Source organism: Mesoplodon bidens (genome assembly GCF_964165515.1).
Source record: "Mesoplodon bidens genome assembly, chromosome: 8".
Classification (NCBI taxonomy): Eukaryota; Metazoa; Chordata; class Mammalia; order Artiodactyla; family Ziphiidae; genus Mesoplodon; species Mesoplodon bidens.
The window spans coordinates 45,150,408-45,177,884 of record NC_138165.1 but is presented as its reverse complement, the minus strand read 5'-3'; the positions used below and the strand labels follow the sequence as shown (position 1 = coordinate 45,177,884).

At 41.3% G+C, this 27,477-nt stretch overlaps 1 protein-coding gene across 4 annotated transcripts in view; it reads right to left on the bottom strand.

Annotated features, from left to right (window-relative positions):
• CACNB4 (calcium voltage-gated channel auxiliary subunit beta 4) overlaps positions 1-27,477 on the bottom strand; it is a 265,467-nt gene that overhangs the window by 45,123 nt on the left and 192,867 nt on the right. For 2 of the 4 annotated variants that reach the window (XM_081243150.1, XM_081243148.1), the window contains exons 3-5: positions 9,267-9,386; positions 7,050-7,172; positions 132-262 (exon numbers count right to left, since the gene is read on the bottom strand). In XM_081243150.1, the coding sequence (XP_081099276.1) occupies positions 132-262; positions 7,050-7,172; positions 9,267-9,386 (374 nt within the window). Of the gene's footprint in view, positions 1-131; positions 263-7,049; positions 7,386-9,266; positions 9,387-27,477 lie in introns of those variants that run through there. The other 2 variants (XM_081243151.1, XM_081243149.1) reach the window with 2 other exon arrangements.

Sequence of the window (27,477 nt, the reverse complement as noted above, 5' to 3'; positions counted from 1 at the left end):
AAACACCTTGCACACAGAAAAGTAGCTTTTACTTTGAAAGCATATATGTTTAACCTAATAAGCAAACTTGAAAATATCACCTAATTTTCCTACTTGCTCCAAAAAAATTTAGAGAAAGGAAGGAGCCTTACCCTCCGTGAAAACGTCCTCTTTTCTGTTCTTGCTGAATCCGTATGTTCTCCAATCTAAGTGGACTTGGGATGAAGCCAATCTCACAGCCTTCTTTCACCAGCCTTCCTATCCACCAATCATTGTTATATTTCTGGAATGCAGGAATAAAACTGCTATCAACAGTAATTCACTGATCTTCACATTTATTAATCTCAGGGGACCAAAAGAATGAAACACTATATTATATAATATTATACTATACTATATTACATATACAAACACTATTTATAGTATATTATACTATATTATATATATCTGGGGTGGAGGAGTCCATAGAAGAAAGCAAACTTTTAATCTAAAGGCCCAGATAGTAAACACGTTAGGGTTTGCAGGCCATATGGTCTCTGCTGCAACTACTGTAATCTGCTATTATAGTGTGGAAGCAGCCACAGTCAATACGTAAACAAGTAAGCACGGCTGTGCTTCAACAAATGTTTTCTTTCCAAAAAAGGCAGCAGGCTGGTTTCAGCCTGTGAGCCACAGTTTGCCAATCCCTGGGCTAAAGTCAGGTCTTAACATTTGGATTCCTTTGGTCCTTGTCAAGAAGCCCTAGCCAATTCGTAAGGAATAGATTTTACAAGGATAAACATGCACCAATGTAATTGGAACTCTGGAAGACAGGATAGACAAGTCTAAGACAAAATACACTGAATAGTCTGTTTTTTGTCAAAGGCTTTGAGGTAAAAATTCCACCATACTATATGTATTCTACTCTCTCTGGGGAAAACTTATAATCTTCCAAATATAGGTTTGGAAATAAAGGTCCATCTTACTACCTGAAGAAAAACAAGCCTACTCTTACAAAGGCTAAGCATATTATACATAAGTGGAATTTTTGAAATAATCTCCAAATGGCCTGAAGCCCAACAGGAATGAAGGAATTTCCATTTAAATAAAGTTCCACGACACATAAACTTGGGAAACAAACCCACACAAAGGCTTCAGCCAATATGGGGTGAACATGGTCCTATGTGATGGGCCAGCAAAACTGCATTTGTAATGATAGATTTGCTGAATCCTAGGGCAGGAGGCATATTTAATCCAAGCTACTTGCCTCAAGGGAAGGTTTCTGCTAGGTGATTTCTAGAAAGCAGATATTAGTCCTACTGTTTACATCCTCCAGAGATAATTCCAAAAACTTCCTTTTTTGTCTGTAACAGTGTTGGGCAAGGTAACTCTCTCTCTTTGATCCAGAAAGCATTTAGTTTTTTCAAAATGTAACTCTCTATGGTATATTGTGCTTAGCTCGGAGAACAGTAGAATTTATATGTATATGACATTGACGCGTTGTGAAGGAGGAATGGATGATTCTGTTGAATCATCGCAGCATGAAATTCCAGGTAACTGAGTAATTCTGAGTAACAGCTTCACACTCAAAAGCAGAAAGATATGATTTAGAGATTTGGCCTTTGTTATGCACACAGCTCCTACACAAGGCCCACACGGCATGCAGTCTGAGCCTGCACTGGAGAAAAGAGTTGACCTAATATAAAATCTTGAACAATCTAGGTCTCAGTTTCTTCCATCTTTCCTTCGTTTATTTCAGGATAACAGGCCTGAAATGCCAGGCCTGTTTATTTTGGAATTAACAAAAGGCAGCCTGACCCTTTCAGAATGCTTGGTGCACAGACCTGGAATTTAAATTTTACTGTGGTAGGGACAAAACACACAATGAGTCATAGTTTCCTAGGGCTTAAGTTACTTCCAGGAAATCAAGTTAGCCCACCGGAACACTAATTTACTAAGTCGTATCCAAATAACCTTAAGGGGTTTCTGAAGTAGTTAACGCAACTTCCCAAGATGTTTTACCTTAGTTCTAAGAAACAGTGAGAATCTGACTTAATGTTAATGAAAGTTCTTTGAGCCACTTTGGGGAAAGTTGTGTTGTATGTTCAAAAGCTTAAATCGCAGGTCCTTTGGTATATGTGATAAGGAGAGCTGTAGCTTTTCTCTGCATTGAAGCTTTTTGTTACTGAGGCAGTACTTAGAGCATACCAAATGGCCTTCTAGGTGATGCATGAGAGGAAAGGCTACAACTCGATTACAGAAATATGTTCCTTTGTGTTGATATTCTGGGAGCACATGCCAGCTTTCTGGCAAGGTCACCTTAGTGTTCCAATCCTTCTCATTTCCCTAAGAGGATGAGCACTTTCTCTTTCTAAGATGTTTCCTTATCTGTGATTTCAAGGTCTGAAAACAAGTGGCTCTAATCCACATAGGATTACCAACTCAATACCATACATCAAACTGCCAGACAAGAGAAAGTCACTGATCAAGGAGCACATACATCAAGAAAGCAACCAACTGGACAAATGGAGAAGATTGATGGAATGGAGGAAAGCAATAAAATATAGCAAGGTGGGGATAAGGGTGTGAGTAGTGTGCATGGAATATGTGAAAACTTTTCTTACCAGTTAAAGCGCTGCTCCTCCTTGGAAATGATGGGTATGAGCAGCTAATGAATACGGTTTGGTCATTTTTGATGGGAATGGTGAGACAAAGTCAACGTCACCATTCAGATGCCAGGGTACATGTTTCAGGTAAAGAGTCCTTGTCTTCGAGGCAAATATGGATATCCCCACCGCATACACGATTGAGAAAGCAGAAGCCATCAACTCAGTGCTTCCTCAGCTTCTTACAACCAAGGCTGAGCTGTGTGTGCCTGCACTCACCTTTTTCCTGCATGTTATAATGAATTAGTGTTCCCCTTCGTATCAGAGGTCTGTCTCTCCTCTCGGGGTCTGGATCCCACGCTTCCTGACTACCAAAAACTTTACTCCTTTGCCTATCTCTGCTTTCCCATCAATCTCTCCCTCTCCCTCTGGTGGTTAATAGCAGCATGTACTGGTGCTCTGATAGCTCCCATCTTGAAAGGCTTCAATATGCTCTTCAGTCTACTGCCCGGTCAGTGTCAACTCCCTTGAAAGCACCGTCTGTGCTTGCTAAATATACTTCCTAACTCCCCTTCTCTCCTCATCACACTCCATCCAGCTTCTGTCTCTCTGTCTCCACAACTCCAGACAATGGTCCCAGTGACTTCCTTGCTACTGACCGCTTTGCCAACCCGACATCTATTCCTTTCTCCTTGTCTTAGGTGACATGTTGCAACACTGGCCACAGCTGGTTGCTTCCTCCTTTTGGATACGCTCTTCTCTCTTGATGTCCATGCCTTGCTCTGTCTTGATTTTCCTCCCAAATCTCATGTTTCTCCTTTTCCTTAATTGTTGAATCTTTTCATGCACCCCACACTTGCAGGATGGAATTCCTCTGAGTCTGATCCAGGGCTTTTTCTCTCCTCCCTCTCCTCTCTCTTTAGGTGACTTCAGTCATTACCTCAGCTTTAAATGTCACCTGGATAAACTAATGATCCAAATTTATTTCTTTGGCCCAACTCCTTCCTCTGAGCTCCAAATTCTTACATCTAACTTCCTCTTTCATATCTCCTTTGAGATGTCTACTCCCTAGCCTCCCTTCCCATCTGTCCTCACTCCACCCTGGTCAACTCCATCCTAGTTGCTCAATTCATAAACCTTGATTTCCTTGATCGTCTTGGACTTCTCCCTCAATCTTAGTTCCTTCGTGTGGTCCATCAGCAGCACTGATCATTGAACTTCCACAATAGATGTCAAATGTGTCTACTTCTTTCCATCTCACTGACACCAGGCCAGCTCAGTCCCATTATCTCTCATCTAAAATGGTTCTAACAGTCTCCCTGATTCCGTACGTATCCCACTCCAATCCACTGTCTCTACAACAATCAGAATAGCCTTCAAAAAATAAATTCACCCCACTCCTCTGCTTTTAAAGTCTTAGGTGCCTTCTTATTATACTTAGAATAAAATATGAAGTCTTGCCATCACCTTAAGGTCCTACTTGACCTGTGCCCTGCTTACTTCTACAACTCTGTTTCCTGCTACTGGCTCACTGCGTTCCAGCCATATGACCTTCGTCCAGTTGATTGATTGTGACAGCTTATTTTGTCCTACCACAGGGCCTTTACACATGCTGTTTCCTCTCCCTAGAAGGCTTCTTCTTTCTTCTTTTTTTTTTTTTTTTAAGGCTGGCTACCCTGCTTAATGGTCACATACTCAGAAAGGCTTCTCTGATCACCCCTATATTTAAAAGTATATAACCTCCTCATCCCTATATTTTAAGATTCCCAGCATCCAGTTCATTTTTTACACAAAGCATTCACAATTTGTAATGATTTATTTTTTCATTATCTGTCTCCCCACTAGAATTTAAGTCCATGAGGGAAGGTACTCTGTCTCTGTTTACAGCTGTCAGACAACATCTGTCAGACAATATCTGCCAACATTAGCACACACTAAATGCTCAAGAACTATATCTTGAATGGAACAAAGGAACAAATGTAGAATTTCACCCAGTTCACATGGGCACAATGCAAAGACAGTGAGACATCTGTAGACATCCCAGTGTTTGACTTACTTGCTATCATATAGTTAAAAAAATTTTAATGTATATGTCTTGGTGTCATTAATGCTATTGTAGAATGCAGAGTTTTGAAAGACAGTGATTTTCAAGTTGCTATATATTAACTGTGCACATCTTGTTTGGGGCCAGAGGGAAAGTGCTGGTGTCTCAGTGACATTAAGTGCCAGGTTTATGTTGATCACATTCCTCAGGCTCGTCAGGGTCAGGTTTCACTTTATTGTTCCACCCTTACACTCTCCTTTTTCTTTTTTTAAAATGTTTTTTAATTAGTAAACTTTATTTTTAAGAGCAGTTCTAGGTTCATAGCAGAATTTTCGGAAAAGTACAGAGAGTTCCCATATACCCCTGCCTCCACACCTGCATAACCTCCCCCACTATCAACGTCCCACACTAAAGTGGTACATTTGTCACAATGATGAACCTACAATGACACATCATTCTCACCCAGAGTCATGTTGTACCTTCTATGGGTTTTGACAAAGTGTAATGACATGTATCCACCATTATATCCACTCTCTCTTTTCTAAGATCCAATTTCTAACGGCTCCTTTCCAGCAGAGCCAATGGAGACTATCAAGTAGGAATGTCCTCCAATGTATGCCTCCAGCCCCACTGGAAAATCCTGTGCAGAACAGGGAAGTTCAAGGAAGGCAAGACTTTCCTCCTGACTCGGCCGACTTCTTGTGCCAATATTCCGGATGCCATCTCCTTGCCTCTACTCCAGCCCCTCATTCTATCAGTTAGGTCTTTTCCTTCCCATATATATCACTGGGTTCAACACCTCAGCATGGAAAACATATTTAAATCTTTCCCATCCTAAAAAAACAAAAAAAGGGAAATAAACTTGTAAAACACTCCCTCAACTCTATGCTGCCTTCTCCTGGCTAAAACCTGTCCTCCTTTTCAACTCAAAGCACTTAGGAAGAGCAAACTGCAATTCCTCTCCTCTGGCCTCCACATTACGTGGCGAAAGGCCCACTGAGTAACTCCATGGGAGGTTCCCAGTGCCCCAGGCACAGTGCACCTAATAGCAAATTTATAATCACATCACCCCTGTCACAAATCTTCTCCCCTCTCGGCCTTCTTTATTTTGATAGCTGACACCACCCTCTGCCCTTTCAGGTGAGCTAGAAAAACTGCCCTCCATCCTTCATTTCTCTTCATCTCACTTTCTCCACTATCCGCCCCCCGCCACCATGTGAAATCTTCCAGTCTGGTCTATTTGCCTCTTAACTCTCTCTCCAAGCTGCTCCCTCTTTCTACCATCTCTGCTTCAGCCACTGTCTAGACTTACCTTGTCTCCCCAGCCTCTGCAATACTCCCTCGACCATCAGAGTCACCATGCTAAGATACGAGGCTGGTCACATCCATCCTTTATTTAAAATTCCTCTCCAGCCCACTGCCTGGCGATCGAGTCCAGCCTCCTTGCCATGGCCTACGAGGTCCTTTCTCATCTGGCCCCTGCCTCTCTGACGTGGCCCATCCCCTGTACCACTCCCCGCTTACCGCCCTCCAGCCGTGCTGTGCTCATTGCCCCTGGCTGTCCCTTCCACCTGAAACCACCACCCTTCACCCCAGCCTGAACTCAGGCTTCACCACTTCTGAAGAGCTTTCCAGCCCCCCACCCTCCTCCTCCTGAGCTGGATGGTCCCTCCTGCTCTTTCTTTGGGCTCCCACAACACCCATTCAATTTTGCTGTAACAGAACTTCTCAACCCATGCAGAAACTATGCACTAGTCTGTCTCCCCCACCAGACTCTGAGCTCCCTGGCCGAGGGGACAGTGGACCTTCAGCTCTGATCCCCAAATGCCCAGCACGATGTCTGACATGAAGGAGGATTTCAATACACCCAGGTTGAGTAAATGAAAGTTTTTGATGTCACTATTCCATCTTTCAAGGTGCGAGGCCTCAAGTGCTCAATCCCTCAAGGTTTCTGTTTCCCAAACTCCTCTGCCCTTCTCTTAGCTTTAACAATTTAATTATTATACTCTGTAGTGTTGGTTTGGAGGTCAAGGTCCACGGGACAATAATCCAGATGTTTATAGTTACAACATCCCTTGTAAATGGTGCCTTCTGGGTAGGCGCCATGCCACCAAACTCACGTTTCCCTAAATTGGATCCATTGATCTATGTCAATGGATCTATCATGGTAGGTGATTAAAAGGTGACCAGAGGACCACAGGTCTATCCTAAATCGATCATCTGATGATTGTGATTCAATGTTTTAAATGTGTGATAATGTAAGCAATGATCTCAGGCTTCCAAATCTCGGTGAGAAGGAATGGATTTGGAAGGCTTGGCCAATTAAATGAGGTAACACGTTGGCAGCTCCTCAGGGCTCCTCTCCATTTAGTTTGGCTCAGAGCTGATGCCTGGCCTTGGCCTTGTAGCAGGTTAGGGGGTACAGAGTGCCCTACATTTACCTCTTTAATGTGTAGAAAGTCCTTGGCGTCGAAGGAGATGGCCGTGCTTGGAACAGGCACATCCTCATCCAAGGCACCACAGTAGCTCACATTTGTCTTCACAGCAAATGCTACAGGTTTGGACTGGGAACAGAACCATGGAATAAGGATGGAGGGAGGAAGACAGAAGAGGATTTTTCACACTGAAATGTAGAACCAGATAATGGATAGTACCAGGCACTAAGGGAAATCACTTTCCAAAGAGAGATCTCAACTGGGTTCCACATTTCCAGGCAGCAGTGAGAAATCTGCAGAAAGGGCTCTGAAGGGGATTCAGTCCTATCAGCCCGACCGTGTTCCCCCTCCTGTCGTACTTTCCAACATCCCAAAGAATCATGCCCTAAAATTCTGGGGGAAGGGATGGAAAGGTGGGAGGGGCAGTCTGCTTTGGCCTCTAGTCATAAAACTCATGTTTATTATTTTAAATGGTAACAGATGCCTCCACCTTGGCATACAGGAAATGTGTGCTGGGTCTTAAATAAAAAGGTGGTGGAGGGTTAAAATAAATATTTTTGAAATAGCCTTAGGCCTGAAAACCTGAGGGATCCCACTCAATAGAATACCTTGTCCTGCCAGGGAAAAGAAAGCCTGGTCAGAGTAGACAGGAAGGGCGGAGCTGCTCATGCATCAGCTTCTTCCTAGCTAACAAAAACTGCTTCTGAAACTTTTTTAAGACAGATTCCTCCGCAGCAAAGTGCTCTTGGGCTGGTGCAGCTTGGCAGAGGTTAAGTAAGCCACCAGCCTAAGCTAACAGCGCTGCTGCTGACATTTGGGTGACCACAATGGCCACAAAATAGACTGAGAGAAACCTAAAACAAAAATTAGCCACAAGTAAGAACACCAGTTTCCAGCAATCACGGGCTGCTCTGTTATGGGCTCATTTATTCATGCTGGGACCATGCCTGGGGAGCAAGAGCACTGAGGCAGGATCCGAGTTAGAGTCTCATTGATGTCCTTTCCCAGGTGCTGCTCCAACCCCCTTCCGCCAACCAGCTAAGGTAGCACGGGTGTGGAAACAAAGGAAGACACCTTGTGAACCCGCCTCATCCTCCTCTTCCGGCTCTTTTAAACATTTTACTGTAAAAATAGAAAAGGGGGGCTTCCCTGGTGGCGCAGTGATTGAGAGTCCGCCTGCCGATGCAGGGGACACGGGTTCGTGACCCGGTTCGGGAGGATCCCACATGCCGCGGAGCGGCTGGGCCCGTGAGCCATGGCCGCTGAGCCTGCGCATCCAGAGCCTGTGCTCCGCAACGGGAGAGGCCACAACAGTGAGAGAGGCCCACGTACCGCAATAAATAAATAAATAATAAATAATAAATAAATAAAATAAAAATAGAAAAGGGAAGGAGTTCACTTTATCTGAGCTTCCTTTTTTTTTTTTCTCCTAAAAATTAGAAAGACTAGATCAATATGCTTTAGGAGTCTATCGTGAAGGGCAAGGGAGGAGAGGCTGACCAGGAACGTGTTATATCTGTTACTGTGCATAAAATTTCATTTGACAAAAGGGGTCTGTGCTCAAAAAAAAAAAAAAAAAAGTCTGAAAGACATAGCATGAGAGATCTCTAGTGACTCAGTTCTAACATTCAAAAATGCCATTTGTTCTTTGTTGCCTCCTATGGGGCAGGGGTTCCTATGGGGGCCCCTCCCTGTGGAATATCTGAAGGTCTCTTGCGGCAAAGCCTTTCATTGCTTATCTTTGCTGAAATGCTAATCATGGTTCAAAGCTCTGAACGGTGAACTTGAGGTGGGAGATTGACACCAAGAGGGAAGAACAGAGACACCAACAGGGAGACCCACTGACCAATTATGCACGTGTGGCCTGCAATGAAGGCTGCTGTCATGGAGAACGGCGCAAGCACGCTGGTTCCTTGGGAGGCCCTCTAACAACAGTGGGAGGGGCAAGCTGGATATGGGGCACAATCGCTAAGTTAGAAGATGACCAAGAATTTTCACCACCAAACCAAACACAAAAGGTAGGTGAAGGGGTCCGTGTCTCAGGATATGGCTCCCCGAGAATGTTACTTTCAGGGGTGAACAGATCATGGAGCCTTGCAATCTGGTGCCTTATCAGAATGATCAAAAAATGATTACTCCAGAGAAATCTGAGGCAGGGGAAGAGCAGCTGATACCTGCTGAGCAACATGCCACTTTGGAACCCAAGAGGGGCAAGAACGTCACCTTTGCTCTCTCAAGCTGGATGGCCGCCTGCTGCTCTCTCTCTTGCCGAATTGCTTCCCGATCCTCTTCCAGAGAGACATCGGAGTCAGACGGCCTGCTCGTGTAGGAATCCGCTGAACCCTGGAAAGGAAAACCCGGAGTAGCTTGAATGAGGTGATGTGGAGCTTCTTAAATCATCACATCTAACAGCATCCTGGAGTGGGTTCTTCTCATTTGCATAGAATTTGATAAATACGCTCTATGCCTTATTGCAGACATAAATTTAGATGGCAGAATATAGTTAAGCATCTGAGTAATTCGGAAGGTAGCAATGTTATGAAGGGAAATATTTTGACTAGATTAAGTGCTAGAAAGTAAACTGCAATGAAAATTATGTGATGTTCAGCCCCAATTCTTCTTGTTTTGTGCTATCTTTATATTAAGCCCATATCAACTTGTGGAACTGAAATTTCATTCCATTCTCTCTTTTATATACAGATTTAAAGGAGTAAGAGATTTAGCCTATTACAAGAGTAACTCCTACCCATATCTTGGATTACAGATGATCAATTTAAGATTTCAACACAGCAAAGCAGAAACCTGGATTAGTAAAATGATTTTCAGTTCCATTGTCAACGCCATTGAACAAGGATGTTCTCAACTGAAGCCCATTCCTAGAAGAACTATTTGAACAATAATGAAATCCAGCCTGACTCATGTGGCCAAGGAATTTGGGGCAGTGGACATCACTTGGTGCTCATGCCATAAGAAGAGATGAAAACCACAGCAGCTGAAAAGTTAAAAACAAAAACAAACACCCCAGAAGTTTGCTTTCTGCTTGCTAAAAGAACATGATCCTTACAATTTCCTTAAGCTGGCATTAGAAGTTGATATTTGTGTAGATGATATTTCCACAGCAGACGTATTGATAAGACTGGTGTATTTGGCATGCTTCATAAACCAGGTACAGATTCTAAAAGGCGTATGCTTATCCATATAGCTGAGAATTTGCTACCCACTGCAAAAAAAGAACTCTAAGAATGGCTGACTGCTGAAACGGGCACCTTGAAAGTTTTTTCTAAACTTAGAAATGTTAGGGTTTGTTTGTTTATACATTATTTGTGAATTTGCTGCCTGTAAGGGTAGCTTTGTCTCAGTAGAGGTGTCATTTTAGCTGGGGTAGTCTTTCCCACCATAAAAAAAATCCCAGCACAGATTTTCCTGACAGCCTAGAACAATAATTCCTGGTTAGAGTTTTATCAGAATGCCCAGTAGAACCCCGGTTCTAAATTCTAACTCTGCAACCCACTTTTGAAAACTTTATACAAGTTCCTAGACCACTCTAAGATTCAGTCTCCTCTTCTGTAAAATGGGGATGTGGTTTACTTCACAGGATTAAATGGAATAGGATATAATGAATCCCTGATTATTGAGCTCTGGCTGTCACACCAGCGTGGGGCTAGATGCTTTGCACACCTTATCTCACTGAATCCTTAGAGCAGTGGGTAAGCTGGGATTCAAACACGGGTAATCCAACCGTAGAGCCAGCAGTTTCAAACCCTACACTGAGCTGGACTTGATAAAATATTTACTCTAGGACCTGGCACATAGTAGGCACACAATAAATAGACATTCTCATTTCTGTTTCCTAGTGCTGGTATTTCTACCTTGATTTAAAAAAAAAAAAAGAGTTAAGAGATTCTCATCATTTTTCAGCTTACTTACATATGCAAGTAAGTTGCCCATCTTGAAATGTACAGTATCCTTTTTTATTGTATTTGCTGCATAGAAAACACGGTAAGTTTTTTTCCCCAGCTTTATTGAGATATAATTGACATATAACACTGTGCAAGTTTAAGGTGTACAATGTGTTGATTTGATACATTTATATATTGCAAAATGATTACACTATAAGTTTCATAACTACAGTGTGTCCAAATCCATGCACTTTATGCAGTGCTTTTGGAAGTGCCCTTTACAGAGGAAATGTATTTGCTAACCAAATTGTAACCAAACTCCTCTGTGCAAATCTACTGGGGAAAAATCTGGACCTACAAAATAAATAAGTACAGGGTGACTATTTTATAGATGCATTCATTGCTTTAAAAAGAGCTACCTTGAAGTCCTTTAAAACAAGAGAGTTCTATCAGCATAAATCTTTTGTCCAAATTTAGGTATACCTGCATAAAATCCAGAGTAAGAGAGAAAGGAAACAATGTTTCCAAAAAATATATGAAAACAGTTTTGTGTTAGTTCTAGGCAATGCTTTGCTGAAGTGTGATGTGTGTGGTAGACCATTTTAAGGTGTTAGATGTCTGCGAAGGTGTCTGGACTATAAAGTGATTACAATGCAGGAAGTCAGGAAGGAGGCACTTGTTTTGAAAACACGTGCTGGGGAAGGCTAAGGACTGCAGTTCACAAGAAAGCAGGCTGCCCAGTGGAGCAGTGAGTCAAACAGCTAAAATACACAATCCACTGTTGACACTAGGAGATGGCTAATTTCCTGAAAACTCCGTTAACGATTTTTCAAATCCTGGCATTCAATCATCTGCGCACACAAGAAGTGACTCAAGGGCTCCTGCAAATAAACTTTATTTTGAAATGTGAACAAGACTGTTGAGAATTTCAAAATTACTTAATAAGTTCTACTATTGCCAAGTATGTAAAAGCACACCATATTCTAAGAATATTGGTAGAGGGAAAAATAAAGCACTGTGATATTTATTTTCATAATTACAGTGTGAGATTCACAGCATTTACTGTTTTTTTTTCTTTCAATGACATCTGCATTTCTCTGAATATGGAAATCATCACTGCTGTCTCTCAATGTCCTAGGGATAGCAGAGATCCAACACCAAGAGCTCAAATTTGGCCCATGGACATGTTCTGCTGGCTTGGCACAGAACTGGTTTCTTGTTTCTATTGACCTTTATTTGATTTGTTTCAACTAGTTGATAGAGAGACAGGAGAAAGAAAGGAAAAGAAAAAGAACCTAGGTTGTTTACAAAGGCACAGAGAGCAGAAGAAGAGAGCCACAGAGAGGCAAGAGGAGACTGCCTGGGCCGGACTAGAGGGACGATGGGGAAGGGAAGTGGGGCTGCAGCAGGCTTAGTAGGACTGGAGGGTCGGGGGGACTGCCCAGAGGTCTGGTTAAACCTTTATGATCAGGAAGAGGGAAACTGCAAGAAGGGAATAATGCTAGATGCTAAGAGGACAGAACTAAAGATATAAAGGTTACTAGCTCTGGCCACAGCTAAAAACTGCAGCCCTGTCAGCTTTCTGTTTTCCAAAATTTCCACTTCATAAAATGGGCAAAGAGCAAGGCACCCAACTCATCAAGTGAGCCAAACCTGGGCTGTTAATCTATGTGTACGATGCACGACAGAGGCTAGTCCCTCAAAAGTTCCTAAGCAGAAACCATTGCAAGTCACATCTTTGAGTCTCCAAAGAAACAACTAAACTGGGGGTGGGGGGGCGCGGAATGGAAACAATTGCTTCAAGTCTTTTTTTTTTTTGCGGTACGCGGGCCTCTCACCGTCGTGGCCTCTCCCGTTGCGGAGCACAGGCTCCGGACGCGCAGGCTCAGCGGCCATGGCTCACGGGCCCAGCCGCTCCGCGGCATGTGGGATCTTCCCGGACCGGGGTTACGAACCCGCGTCCGCTGCATCGGCAGGCGGACTCTCAACTACTGCGCCACCAGGGAAGCCCGCTGCAAGTCTTTTTATATATATATAACATTACATATGTATGTATAAAATAATGCATCCTAGTGAATATCAAAAGAAACACATACATGTCTTTCTATTAACATGAGGCCCAGATTTTCCCCCACTTTTATTCAATATTGAAAACAGATTCCAGCCTCACACCTTTCATAAATCTTCTTGAGTATAAAATACAAACGTTATAGAAACATTGAAAAATCAGTTAGTTTACTGTTGTCCTAGAAGAAGGAAAGTGATCTCAAGTCAAACAATGGAAAATTTCTTTTCCTGCCCGGAGAGAGAGGCCATGACATGGATGGGAGAGTGGCCGTGGACTTTGGGGTCAGGAACTATTGGGTTTGACACTGCTGCTAGTTCTTACTGGCTGTGTGTCTTGGGCAACTTATTTTAACTTTCTGAGTCTCAATTTCCTCCCCTTTGAAATGGAGATAATAACACATACCTCGCAGAGTTTCCCAGTGTTTGACTTGAGATGGAACATCATTTCGTTTACCATCATGAGGAAAATTCAGGAATTGCCAGCAAATAATATTTGACTCACTCATTAAAATTTCTGGCAGCTTTTCAACATTCAATTTTTGGCTGCCCTAGAGTTTTAGAATTTACATCTTGTTCTTTTTTAAAAAACAGCTTTATTGAGGTATAATTTACATACCATAAAATTCACATAATTTAAATGTATGATTCAATAAATTTTTAATAAATTTACGGGATACAATTCACACAACAATCTAATATTAGAATATTTCTACCACTTTAGGAAAAAAAAAAAAACCTTTTGCCTATTTGCAGTCACTCTCCAAACCTACCATGAGATCCAGGGATCCACTTACTTATCTTGTCCTTTTAAAACTAAAATATACTTCCTCTTCTTATGAGTAGTTTTAGTATTTAGATATGTCATTAAATTAGAGCAAGGAGAAGGGAGAGTTTATAAATGTTTGATTTTAAAATGCATTAATACTGGAACAGAACCTAGTTATTGTTGGAACTTTTGGGCTTTGTGGTCAGTCCTGTGCCTCTCACTTCCTACCTAGCTTAGCTGTCCATTCACTGGACACTGACCATCTGTCAGCGGCAACAACGTGAGAGGAGAGCCGCTTAACTTTTCTGCGATTCTATCCTCATCGGCAAAATAGGAATGAACCCTTCAGGGTTATTTTGGAGAATTACTAAGATGACATAGCATACAATCACAGTATTGGCACAAACAAAACCAGTGTTGTCCAAGAGAACTTTCTGCAATGATGGATATTCTGTATGGGTGCTGTCCAGTATGGTAGCCACTAGCCACATGTGGTTATGGAGCACTTGAAATGTGCCTGGCCAGACGGAAAAACTGAACTTATCATTTAATTTTTACATGTTTAAAATTTTATTTCACTTTAATTTAAAGGCAGACACCCACATGTTAACTAGTAGCTACCACATGGGGCTGTGCAGTGGTACATACTCCAAATGTCAGCCCTTCCAGATCAGACAAGTGAATGTTAAACTTGAGGTAAATCTGGTATTTTAATAGTTGCATTAAGTGGACTAAGTGAAAGTGGAATGTCCAGAGACACATATCACTCCCAATGGATGTGAGCTTGTTTCTTTCCACTGAGTTTGCAATGACAGGACGATGCACTTTTCCACAATGTAGAAGGAACAAAGCTCTTTCTAGATTACTTTCCCAGATTTCCCAGGGTAGATAGGTAAAGAGCCCCCTCGTGAGGCTGCCCTAGACAAAATGGTCTCGTAGGCAACATGTATCTTTACAGGATAGTCCTTCACTTTCTTGCAGATGCTTTCTTCTCCTCCACCCCCTTCACCAAACATGTCCAGAGATCTTTGCAAGGGCCCCCACCCAGCCTAGCAGGGTCCAGGCTATGTCTCCAGGTAGATACGCCTGGGCAGTGTCTAGAACATAGCAGAACCTCAACTTCGTTGAAAGAAAGACACTCTCGCTCCCATTAAAATCTATTCTTTGTTGCATGATTTCAAGTTCTTCTAGGGTGGTTGGTTAATTGATCAAGGTTTATGCTAACCGGGTGTGATGTTGTTAGCAGACCCACCCCCCAAAACATGAGTTTTTGGGGTTTTTTTAGAATTATGGTTTTCAGTGCCCTAATCCAGAGCACTGGATAATGTGTACATTATCAGCACTTTGGCAGAACAAGGAACTTTTGAAAGTTCCTGAGGCAAAAGGAACTTTTGCCTCAGAGATGACAACTTAACTTTGCTCTAAGGTACCTTATACCGTGTCTTGTAAACAGAAGGTCTTCAAATATGTTGGTTGAAAGAATAAGGCAAGCTCTGCAGCCCACTTTTATTGGATAGAAGACCAGCAACTAATCCGACTAAGCTCCGATTTTAGGCTTCAGAGAGCAGTCAATGGCAGCAAAGGAATATGTTCAGAAAAGGCCATAAACGGAAAGGAAAAAGAATGAATGCTTACTCATCCCTTACTTTATGTGAGTCACTAACTTATGAACTTTAGATTAACACATCAACACTACAAAGTAGGTTATGATTATCCCCATTTTATAGATGAGGCATCTGAGGCTCAAACAGGCAATAAGAACTTCCCTCCATGTCACTATCATAGGACAAATTGCAGGGTGCAGGAGTATGGGCAGAATCTTTCTTTAAGTTTCCTCTACAAAATGTGGGGCAAACTTACATTAAAAAGTCAAATATTTTAGTCGCCTTCACTAAAAGAAAACAACATTCTGCAATATTTTGTTAACACAGATCGTATACCAAAATCTCACTTGCTAGGAACAATGGATGCAAGTAAAGAAATGACATTCTTAGGGCTTCCCTGGTGGTGCAGTGGTTGAGAGTCGGCCTGTCGATGCAGAGGACACGGGTTCGTGCCCCGGTCCGGGAGGATCCCACATGCCGCGGGGCGGCTGGGCCCGTGAGCCATGGCCGCTGAGCCTGCACGTCCGGAGCCTGTGCTCCGCAATGGGAAGGGCCACAGCGGTGAGAGGCCCGTGTACCGCAAAAAAAAAAAAAAAAAAAGAAATGACATTCTTAGATCATGGAAAATAAACTGGAGACTGCTTTTCAAAAGACATGTTTGCTATTTCTAACTTCACATGGTAACTCTAGATTATCAAGGTTTTGGTTTGTGAATTTCATTGAGTTTCTGCTTTAATGACAGGATTTTTACTCAGCATTTTAGTTATTGGTAGGAGATTTTAAGGCCCCCTTGAGTTTTCTTTTTCTCCTAAGTGATAACTCTTCCAGTTGTGTTAAACTACTTATTTACAGGTTACTTCTTATCTTATAACCAAATTATAATTATATATCAATATGTAGTTAAAAACAAAATGCAGGATTTGTCTAAATTATCTGACTAGTGGAATCCAAATTAATGGGTTCTATTATAACTGTTTTTACATAATTAATTTAAAAGGAAGTAATATTATTTAGAAAAGTTAGCCAACCTATCATTCTTGTTATGTTGACTAGTTTGGCAACTGCTGCAATTGCCTGGTTTCGGATAGGTATTTTTCTTTTTTTTTGCGTTTTTTCTTTGACTTTTATTGAGTATAATTGACATACAGCACTGTATAAATTTAAGGTGTACAGCATAATGATTTGACTTACATATATCACAAAATGATAGATAGGTATTTCTTTTCATTGGTAGTCCAAGGAGACCCATCAGTGGCGATACAATAACAGCAGAAAAGTTTCAATTGGCCTCATAAGTATAAAGAGGGAGGTGACAAAAAGGCCCAGATGGAGATGAAAAGGAAATCTGTGTCAGTCATGGCCATTTAGCAGCTTGTGGGAAAGGAGAAGTTGCAATGTGGGGCTAACAGCAGATGTGCAAGTTAAATCAGTTGGTGATGTTCGTAACGGGGGCAGATTCCTCCTAGCTTGGGCTACTGTGAGGATTGCAGTTTCATATGGTTCAGCCTGATACACAGGGGGAAGAACAAAAGATAAAGATTACTTTATATGGATCCTATTTCACCAAACTGCTCTGATAATCAGTGCATGGGATCATACAAGTATGTAAGAAGTGCTACATCAATGAACACAATTAGTAATCAATCAAAACCCCCTGTGAGACTAAAGGGCAACAGAAGTTGAAAAAAGTCATCATCCCGGGCTTCCCTGGTGGCGCAGTGGTTGAGAGTCCGCCTGCTGATGCAGGGGACACGGGTTCGTGACCCGGTCCGGGAAGATCCCACGTGCCGCGGAGCGGCTGGGCCCGTGAGCCATGTTCACTGAGCCTGCGCGTCCGGAGCCTGTGCTCCGCAACAGGAGAGGCCACAGCAGTGAGAGGCCCGCGTACCGCAAAAAAAAAAAAAAGTCATGATCACGTTTTGCATACAATAAGAATGTTATTTTAATGGGACGGATGATGAGATTATGGAGCTCACTCTCCTTCTGGGAAAGGGAAAGTGACTGCCTGCTGGGAGAAGGTGGCTTCAAGCAGTCAAGCTTTACTTTGTACAGGTCACAGAACAACATCATGGGACACTGAGCAGCCACCCCCGGAACCAGCGCTGCCTGCTCAGAACCGAGAGCTTCTGACCAACCCATGGGACACAGGTGAGTGTCTGGGCAGCTACACCTGGCCGATCCCAGCACCGGCACCTGCAAGCAGCAGCCACAGCATGCGGTCGTCATGCCAGGGTGGCGGCTCAAGCTGCACTAATCTAGTTTCAGCAGAGATGTTAAAAAGGAAATGAATATATTTGCTCAGAAAACCCTGAATGTGCCGCTGGTAGCTGCAGAACTGCACAGTGATAAGGCAACTAATGGTTTCTTGTAAATGTGGGCGTATGTGACCCTTCTGGAAAAGGGATTGACTGACACTTCACATACCCCCAGAGTAGTTTACAAAGTAGCCCACAAAACACTACTTTTATGTTGTGGTCTTTTTTCTTGAGAGTCATATTAGAGACCTGATAACAGTAAATATGTTTCTCCCAAAAGCAGCTCCAGGCAATTACTTGTATCTAAAAAAAAATTTTTTAAAGACTTTTCCTTCTGTCATATAAAGGGAGGAATAATATAGGTTGCTTTAGAAGAAAGTAAGGGAAGGACTTGAACCTCTCCTGTATCATTTCTGTAGCCTCAGAAATGGTTTGATGAAAAATTATCCTTCACTCTTTGAACATATTTTGTATTCATAACGTTTCTCATTAAAGGGATGCATATTGACTGCATCGAGAACAGAAACCCTTCCCCAGAGATGGCTGCAGATGAGACGGAAGCCAAAATGAAGCATCTACTTCATTTCAGGCAGAGATCATGTCTTCCCGACTTTTGTTGTCCTCAGAGCCCCCAGCACAGAGCTTTGCACCTCAGAGGAGTTCAAAACTATTTACTAAACGAAAAAGTGAATAAGGAGGTTTCAAGGGAGGAAGAGAAACACAAATGGACTGCCCGGTAATGCCCAGACTTCACCCAAAGGGAGTATACACTTTGGGTTTCCAGATGTTGCTGGAAACCATGTTGGAAGGAAGAGTGAGCACCAACGTTAACTTGACAAAATGATATGAAAGTGATTTGGAAAACTTAATATTCAAAAATCTCTCAGAAAAAATGTTAAAAAAAAGAATAAAGAAGGAGAATTAACCTTTTTTAAAATAGATATTAAAACATTATAAAACTGCAGAAATTAAAAAGACCAAAAGACAGCCCTCAGAATGGGAGAAAATATTTGCAAACAAATCAGTGGACAAAAGGTTAATTTCCAAAATTTATAAGCAGCTCATGCAGCTCAATAGCAAAAAAACAAACAACCCAATCCAAAAATGGGCAGAAGACTTAAATAGACGTTTCTCCAAAGAAGATATACAGACTGCCAACAAACACATGAAAGAATGCTCAACATCATTAATCATTAGAGAAATGCAAATCAAAACTACAATGAGATATCATCTCACACCAGTCAGAATGGCCATCATCAAGAAATCTAGAAACAATAAATGCTGGAGAGGGTGTGGAGAAAAGGGAACACTCTTGCACTGCTGGTGGGAATGTGAATTGGTACAGCCGCTATGGAGAACAGTATGGAGGTTCCTTAAAAAACTAAAAATAGAACTACCATATGACCCAGCAATCCCACTACTAGGCATATACCCTGAGAAAACCATAATTCAAAAAGAGACATGTACCAAAATGTTCATTGCAGCTCTATTCACAATAGCCCGGAGCTGGAAACAACCTAAGTGTCCATCATCGGATGAATGGATAAAGAAGATGTGGCACATATATACAATGGAATATTACTCAGCCATAAAAAGAAACGAAACTGAGCTATTTGTAATGAGGTGGATAGACCTAGAGTCTGTCATACAGAGTGAAGTAAGTCAGAAAGAGAAAGACAAATACCGTATGCTAACACATATATATGGAATTTAAGAAAAAAAATGTCATAAAGAACTTAGGGGTAAAACGGGAATAGAGACACAGACCTACTGGGGGTGGGCTTGGGGATATGGGGGGGGTGGGCTGTGACGGGGCGGGAGAGAGGCATGGACGTGTATACACTGCCGGGCGTGGGGTGGATGGATGGTGGGGGGTGACCGCGTGGCGCGGGGGGATCGGCTCGGTGCTTTGTGGCCGCCTGGAGGGGTGGGATGGGGAGGGTGGGAGGGAGGGAGACGCAGGAGGGAGGGGATGTGGGAACAGATGTATATGTATGACTGATTCACTTTGTTGTAAAGCAGAGACTAATAAAAAAATATGTTTGGTTCTAGCACAGATCAAAGAAATAAGAGTCCACAAATCAACCCCTATATATTGATAATTAATATTTAACAGGGGGACTTCCCTGGTGGCGCAGTGGTTAAGAACCTGTCTGCCAATGCAGGGGACACGAGTTCGAGACCTGGTCTGGGAAGATCCCACATGCCACGGAGCAACTAAGCCCACGCGTCACAACTACTGAGCCTGTGCTCTAGAGCCCGTGAGCCACAACTACTGAGCCCACGTGCCACAACTACTGAAGCCCATGTGCCTAGAGCCTGTGCTCCACAACAAGGGAAGCCACCGGAATGAGAAGCCCGTGCACGGCAACAAAGAGTAGCCCCCGCTCGCCACAACTAGAGAAAGCCCACATGTATCAATAAAGACCCAATGAAGCCAAAAATAAATAAATATAAATTAAAAAAACTGGAAACATTTCAACTCAATGGAAAAAGAGTGATTATTCAATAAACAATGTTAGGAAAGTTAGCTGGCTGATTGGGGGAGAAAAGGTAGCTCTCTATTTAATTTCTTATACAAAAATAAATTGCAGATGAAGATATTTAAAGGCAAAATTATATAGATATATCATTATGTATTTCTTACATATATACATATATTTATACTAGCACTAGCAGAATCTATGGCTATAGTTTTTTTTTTTTTTTTTTTTTAATGCAGTACACGGGCCTCTCACTGTTGTGGCCTCCCCCGTTGCGGAGCACAGGCTCCGGATGCGCAAGCTCAGCGGCCATGGCTCATGGGCCTAGCCGCTCCGCGGCATGTGGGATCTTCCCAGACCAGGGCATGAACCTGTGTCCCCTGCATCGGCAGGTGGACTCTCAACCACTGCGCCACCAGGGAAGCCCATGGCTATAGTTTTAATGTAGCATGCCAAAATGTTCAGAAGCTATAAAAAGACTGATTAATTTGACTACATAAAAAGTTTAAATATTTATCTTGGAAAAAAAATACAAAAATGCAAATGACAGAAAAAGAAAAAATTGTCACATAAGTGACCTGGGCTTAATGTTCTTCATATTCAAAGACCACTAATGAAGTAATAAGAAAAAGATGAACAACCTACCTCTTCACCCACCAATATGGCAAAAAAATAAAAAGTTAGGAAACAGAAAAAGGAACAAGAATGTACACTGAACACATAAAAAGGGCTTCAGTCTCTTTCCTACATAAAGAAATATAACTTAAAATATGATACTACTTTCACTGATTAGATCAAAACATTTGATAATACCCCGTACTAGTGAGGGTACATATGTTGGTATGAGTGTAAGTTGGTTTTATATTTCTGGAGGTAATTAGGTAAAAACAATCAAAATAAAACAGACATAAATTTTAACCAAACCATTCTACCTGAAGAAATTGACCCTAGAAATATACCTATATCAGATATGTATATATAAATGTATATACAAGAATATTCACTGCAATATTGCATATGATAGCAAAAAAATCATAAAAACCTAAATGTTAGCCATAGAAGACATGTTTTTAAAAGTAGGGTGTATTCACACATAGAATAGTATGTAAACACTAAAAAGCATGACATAGACCTCTAAGTAAGTATACGTAAAATTATGTCACAAGATCAAATGGTAAAATAATCTGACATGTTTTAAAATTGTGTTAAAATAAATGAGAGTCTCTATATAATACATATATATGTATGCACACACACACACACACACACACACACACACACACAGGAAGAGGAAAACAAACTTTCATTTATTACACTTTATATCTTTCTGTACAGTTTGAATTTTTACCTTGAGAACTTAAAAAAAAACTAATATTATGTATATAGATATTCACATTTATATACAGAATGTGTACACTTTTTAAAGAGTTATGTAGCTTGAAAATAAATATGTACTTCTTTTTACAGAGTTATGTAGCTTGAAATTACCTGCCTTAACCTCAAATGATGATTTTGATAGGTGTGGTTAGTGTTAACCACTTTTATTAATTGTGGTCTTTGGAAATGAATATTCCCTCTGAAAGGGCTAGGGGCCCCAACAAAGGCTAGGTTAGCGTGAGTTTTTCTCTTTGACCACTAATCTCCTAAATTTGTGAAGCTTGTAGGTCTTAAGTTAAAAACAAGATGATGCAACTTAATGTAGTAGTTTAAATTTAGGTATAAATGCTATTTTTGAATTGTAAGACAGTGACTGAATTGAGAGTGTATGAGAGGTCTGGTGGGTCCCTTATGCACATGTAGCTACCCCTAGTTACCTCCAAAGAAGGAATCCTCCAGCATCTCACTGTCACGAGACCTGTACTCCAGGCTGCTATATTCTTTACAAACTTGCTATCCCTCCTTTGCTCCTTCGGGCCTTGACAGCGACTACACAGTGCCCAGCCCTCCCCATCAGCACCGATCAACTTTATATGGAATCTGGAGTGGTGAAAGCAATAACCTTCCCTGGGTAGTATCCTTCCTCCCCAGTGGGTTCAGAAGTGGGGAATGAAAACAAGACTTGTTTTTTTGACTCCCATCGGATAATTGTGTTGGAGCTTGTTAGATTAGAGGAAATTCTTAGTTCAACCTTTGGAACTAGGAAATGAGGTTTTAATCAGAATAAAACAGCACTTTACAGATGTTATCTAAACGTCACCATAAAAACGTTAAGACGTGGAGCTCATTATCCTCACTGAAGTAACCAAGATTCAGGAGAAACCAATAATCTGCCCAAGGTCATACAGCTGGCCAAGTATGGTGAACTCTGATCTCACTGACTCAAAAGCCCTTGCTAATAGCTAATAACTAAGCCCAGTTGAGGTGCTGGTAGACACTGCTGGATGAGCAGATCACTAAGGCTTCAGGCTTAAAAACACTAGAATCTCTCTCTCTCTCTGCATTTAGAATGAACTAACAAGTACTAACCATGCTATGTTTTCCCCAGTAAACGATCTTGATTTCTCTCCAAAGCTCTTTTGAGCCCTCACAGACAGGTCAGGCTGCATGCCCTAAGTCACCCAACAGCTAATGAAGCCAAGAATTGCATTTCAGGTCAGAGCATCTCTTGAATGATCTCTAAGATTCTTCTGAGATCTGTTCTTAAAGATGTCTTCAAAGTGCCAGGAGTTAGGTCTTCAAGTACATGGTGATAGAGTATTCATTTGAATTCACATCAAAATACATGCAATCAACTATTCCTAAGGATGGGTCTATCAAACTTCCAGGTTTTCTCTTCCCTTCCTTCAGGCCTATCCATTAGCCCACTACTATATCCAAAGTGGTCAGAGAAGAAATCCACACCTGCTTTTTTGTTGTTGTTGGAAACTTTTGGACCAAACGAAAAAGAAAAAAAGTTGAGATAAAATTATTGATTAGAATGAGTCTGGGAGAACTCATCAACAAAAAGAGGGAAAGGACTCAAATCAATAAAATTAGAAATGAAAGAGGAGAAGTTACAACGGACACCGCAGAAATACAAAGCATCATAAGAGACAAGCAACTCCATGTTGAGTTGCAGAAATACAAAGCATCACAAGAGACAAGCAACTCCATGCCAATAAAATGGACAACTTGGAAGAAATGGATGAATTCTTAGAAAGGTATAACCTTCCAAGATTGAACCAGGAAGAAATAGAAAATATGAACAGACTAATCACAAGTAATGAAATTGAAACTGTAATGAAAAATCTTCCAACAAACAAAAGTCCAGGACCAGATGGCTTCACAGGTGAATTCTTTCAAACATTTAGAGAAGAGCTAACACCCATCCTTCTCAAACTCTTCCAAAAAATTGCAGAGGAAGCAACACTCCCAAACTCATTCTATGAGGCCACCATCACACTGATACCAAAACCAGACAAACATACTACAAAAAAAGAAAATTCCAGACCAATATCACTGATGAATATAGATGCAAAATCCTCAACAAAATACTAGCAAACAGAATCCAACAACACATGAAAAGGATCATACACCATGATCAAGTGGGATTTATCCCAGGGATGCAAGGATTCTTCAATATACGCAAATTAATCAATGTGATACACCATGTTAAAAAACTGAAGAATAAAAACCATATGATCATTTCAATAGGGGCAGAAAAAGCTTCTGACAAAATTCAACACCCATTTATGATAAACACTCTCCAGAAAGTGGGCATAGAGGGAACCTACCACAACATAATGAAGGCCATATATGACAAACCCACAGCAAACATCATTCTCAATGGTGAAAAACTGAAAGCATTTCCTCTAAGATCAGCAACAAGACAAGGATGTTCACTCTCACCACTACTATTCAACATAGTTTTGGAAGTCCTAGCCAAGGCAATCAGAGAAGAAAAAGAAATAAAAGGAATACAAATTGGAAAGAAGAAGTAAAAGTTTCACTGTTTGCAGATGACATAATACTACACACAGAGAATCCTAAAGATGCCAGCAGAAAACTACTAGAGCTAATCAATGAATCTGGTAAAGTTACAGGATACAAAATTAATGCACAGAAATCTGTTGCATTCCTATACACTAACAACGAAAGATCAGAAAGAGAAATTAAGGAAACAATCCCACTCACCAATGCAGCAAAAAGAATAAAATACCTAGGAATAAACCTACCTAAGGAGGTAAAAGACCTGTACTCAGAAAACTGTAAGACACTGATGAAAGAAATCAAAAATGACACAAACAGATAGAGAGATATATCATGCTCTTGGATTGGAAGAATCAATATTGTGAAAATGACTATACTACACAAAGCAATCTACAGATTCAATGCAATCCCTATCAAATTACCACTGGCATTTTTTACAGAACTAGAACAAAAAATCTTAAAATTTGTATGGAGACACAAAAGACCCCGAATAGCCAAAGCAATCTTGAGGGAAAAAAACAGAGCTGGAGGAATCAGACTCCCTGACTTCAGACTATATCACAAAGCTACAGTAATCAAGTCAGTATGGTACTGACACAAAAACAGAAATATAGGTCAATGGAACAGGAGAGAAAGCCCAGAGATAAACCCATGCAACTATGGTCACCTAATCTATGACAAAGGAGGCCAGAATATACAATGGAGCAAAGATAGCCTCTTCAATAAGTGGTGCTGGGAAAACTGGACAGCTATATGTAAAAGGATGAAATTAGAACACTACCTAACACCATACACCAAAATAAACTCAAAATGGATTCAAGACCTAAATGTAAGACCAGACACTATAAAATTCTTAGAGGAAAACATAGGAAGAACACTCTGACGTAAATCACAGCAAGATCTTTTTTGACCCACCTCCTAGAGTAATGGAAATAAAAACAAAAGTAAACAAATGGGACGTAGTGAAACTTAAAAGCTTTTGCAAAGCAAAGGAAACTATAAACATGACAAAAAGACAACCCTCAGAATGGGAGAAAATATTTGCAAACAAATCAGTGGACAAAAGGTTAATTTCCAAAATATATAAACAGCTCATGCAGCTCAATATTAACAAAAGCAAACAACCCAATCCAAAAATGGGCAGAAGACCTAAATAGACATTTCTCCAAAGAAGACATACAGATGGCCAAGAGGCATGAAAAGCTGCTCAACATCATTATTAGAGAAATGCAAATCAAAACTACAATGAGGTATCACCTCACACCAGATAGAATGGGCATCAACAGAAAATCTATAAACAACAAATGCTGGAGAGGGTGTGAAGAAAAGGGAACCCTCTTGCACTGTTGGTGGGAATGTAAATTGATAGAGCCACTATAGAGAACAGTATGGAGGTTACTTAAAAACTAAAAATAGAATTACCATATAACCCAGTAATCCCACTACCGGGCATATACACAGAGAAAACTATAATTCAAAAAGACACATGCACCCCAATGTTCATTGCAGCACTATGGAAGCAACCTAAATGCCCATCAACAGACAAATGGATAAAGAAGATGTGGTACATATATACAGTGGAATATTACTCAGTCTTAAAAAGGAACGAAATTAGGTCGCTTGTAGAGACGTGGATGGACCTAGAGACCGTCATACAAAGTGAAGTAAGTCAGAAAGAGAAAAACAAATAACGTATATTAATGCATATATGTGCAATCTAGAAAAATGGTACAGATGAACTTGTTTGCAAGGCAGAAATAGAGAGACACAGACATAGAGAACAAACATATGGACAGCAAGGGAGGAAAAGGGGATGGGAGTGGGATGAACTGGTAGGTTCGGATTGACATATACACTAATATGTATAAAATAGATAACTAATAAGAGCCTGCTGTATAAAAAATTAAATTAAATTTAAAAAAAGAATGAGTCTGGGAGAGATACTATGATTTAATTTACTTGAATCACCTTTATTTTTCATTAGGAAACATAAGAAGAGGCAGTGATTATTCGTATGAGAGCTGGAAAAAATAAGCAGTTCAGAGATGGGCTTTGAAACTAGACTTAGGTTGGAATCCTAAGACTGCCATTTACTAGGTATTTGCTTTTGGACAAGATACCTAATCTTTCTCTGCTCGGTCAGCTTTCTGAAGAGAAGCATATTAACCTAACCCATAGAAGTGCTGTGAAGATTGTGCACTCAGAACAGTGTAAGCACTCAGCAGAGGTATCACTCCATACTGGTTAGCAAGCACACTTCCGTTGATGACTTTTTTTTTTTTTTTTTTTTTTGGCGGTACACGGCCCTCTCACTGTTGTGGCCTCTCCCGTTGCGGAGCACAGGCTCTGGATGCGCAGGCTCAGCGGCCATGGCTCACGGGCCCAGCCACTCCACGGCATGTGGGATCTTCCTGGACCGGGGCACGAACCCGTGTCCCCTGCATCGGCAGGTGGACTCTCAACCACTGTGCCACCAGGGAAGCCCCATATTTGCTATTTTTAACCCCCCTCTTAAAAAAATGCATAGAGATGTAAAGCTTAAATTCATCAAAATGAGGCAGAATTAAAGGCTCTAGTAAGAACTTTGATTGGGACAATTAAAGGTATTGGCTAAAAAGAAATTGAGAAATCGGGGTGGCTTTAGCTCTCCATATTTTTTCTGCGTGCAAAAGCTGTGTTCACTCAGGAGGCATTCCCTCTTCGGGAATAATGTGAAGACAGTCAGTTTTGGGTTTTGGTCACACAGCTGCATGAAGAAGACCGCTGTCATTCGCATGTGGGGATGACGCCCTTGACCCACTCTCTACCCTGAATTGCATGGCAGCTCTAAGGGACTTGCCCACCAACCAAGGCTGATGTGGTAGTCCTCCTCTCGAAGACTCCAGTGCCTTCATCAAGACAGCTGGGGCTAGGGGCAGTCACCAGTCCCAGAGCACAGGCATGTCCTTTACTAACCCACCCACGCCCTGGGTTTCACGGCCAGCACCATCAACAAAACGAGCCAATCCATCAGAAACTTTTAGAACCCTAAACAGGTTCAAAGAGACATGACACTTTTCCCTTCCAAAAGCAGCATATGGGCTCTCTGGTCACAGAGTGTGCCCTCCTGTCTTTTCAATGAGGAAAATAAGGCAGCAGTTGCTTTACTTAGCTATATTTTGTGGGGTTTTTTTTAGTTTCTCGCTCTTTTTGCCTCCTTGAAATACATGCTTAAAAAATGAAAACACTCCCATTTTAAAGCTCTAGTGAATTTAAAAATAGGTCTTTTGTTATCGCTCTTACTCTGCATCTTGATAGATAAAGAAAAAATTCATGAAACATACACATAGATAATTCAAATGGCTGGGTTTGAAATAAACAAATATTTGAGTACCATAGTCTTATCATCTCTATTGTTAGGTGCTGAAACTGAGCAGGACCCTGTGGGGCCCTCCTGGGTACAAAAGCCTTT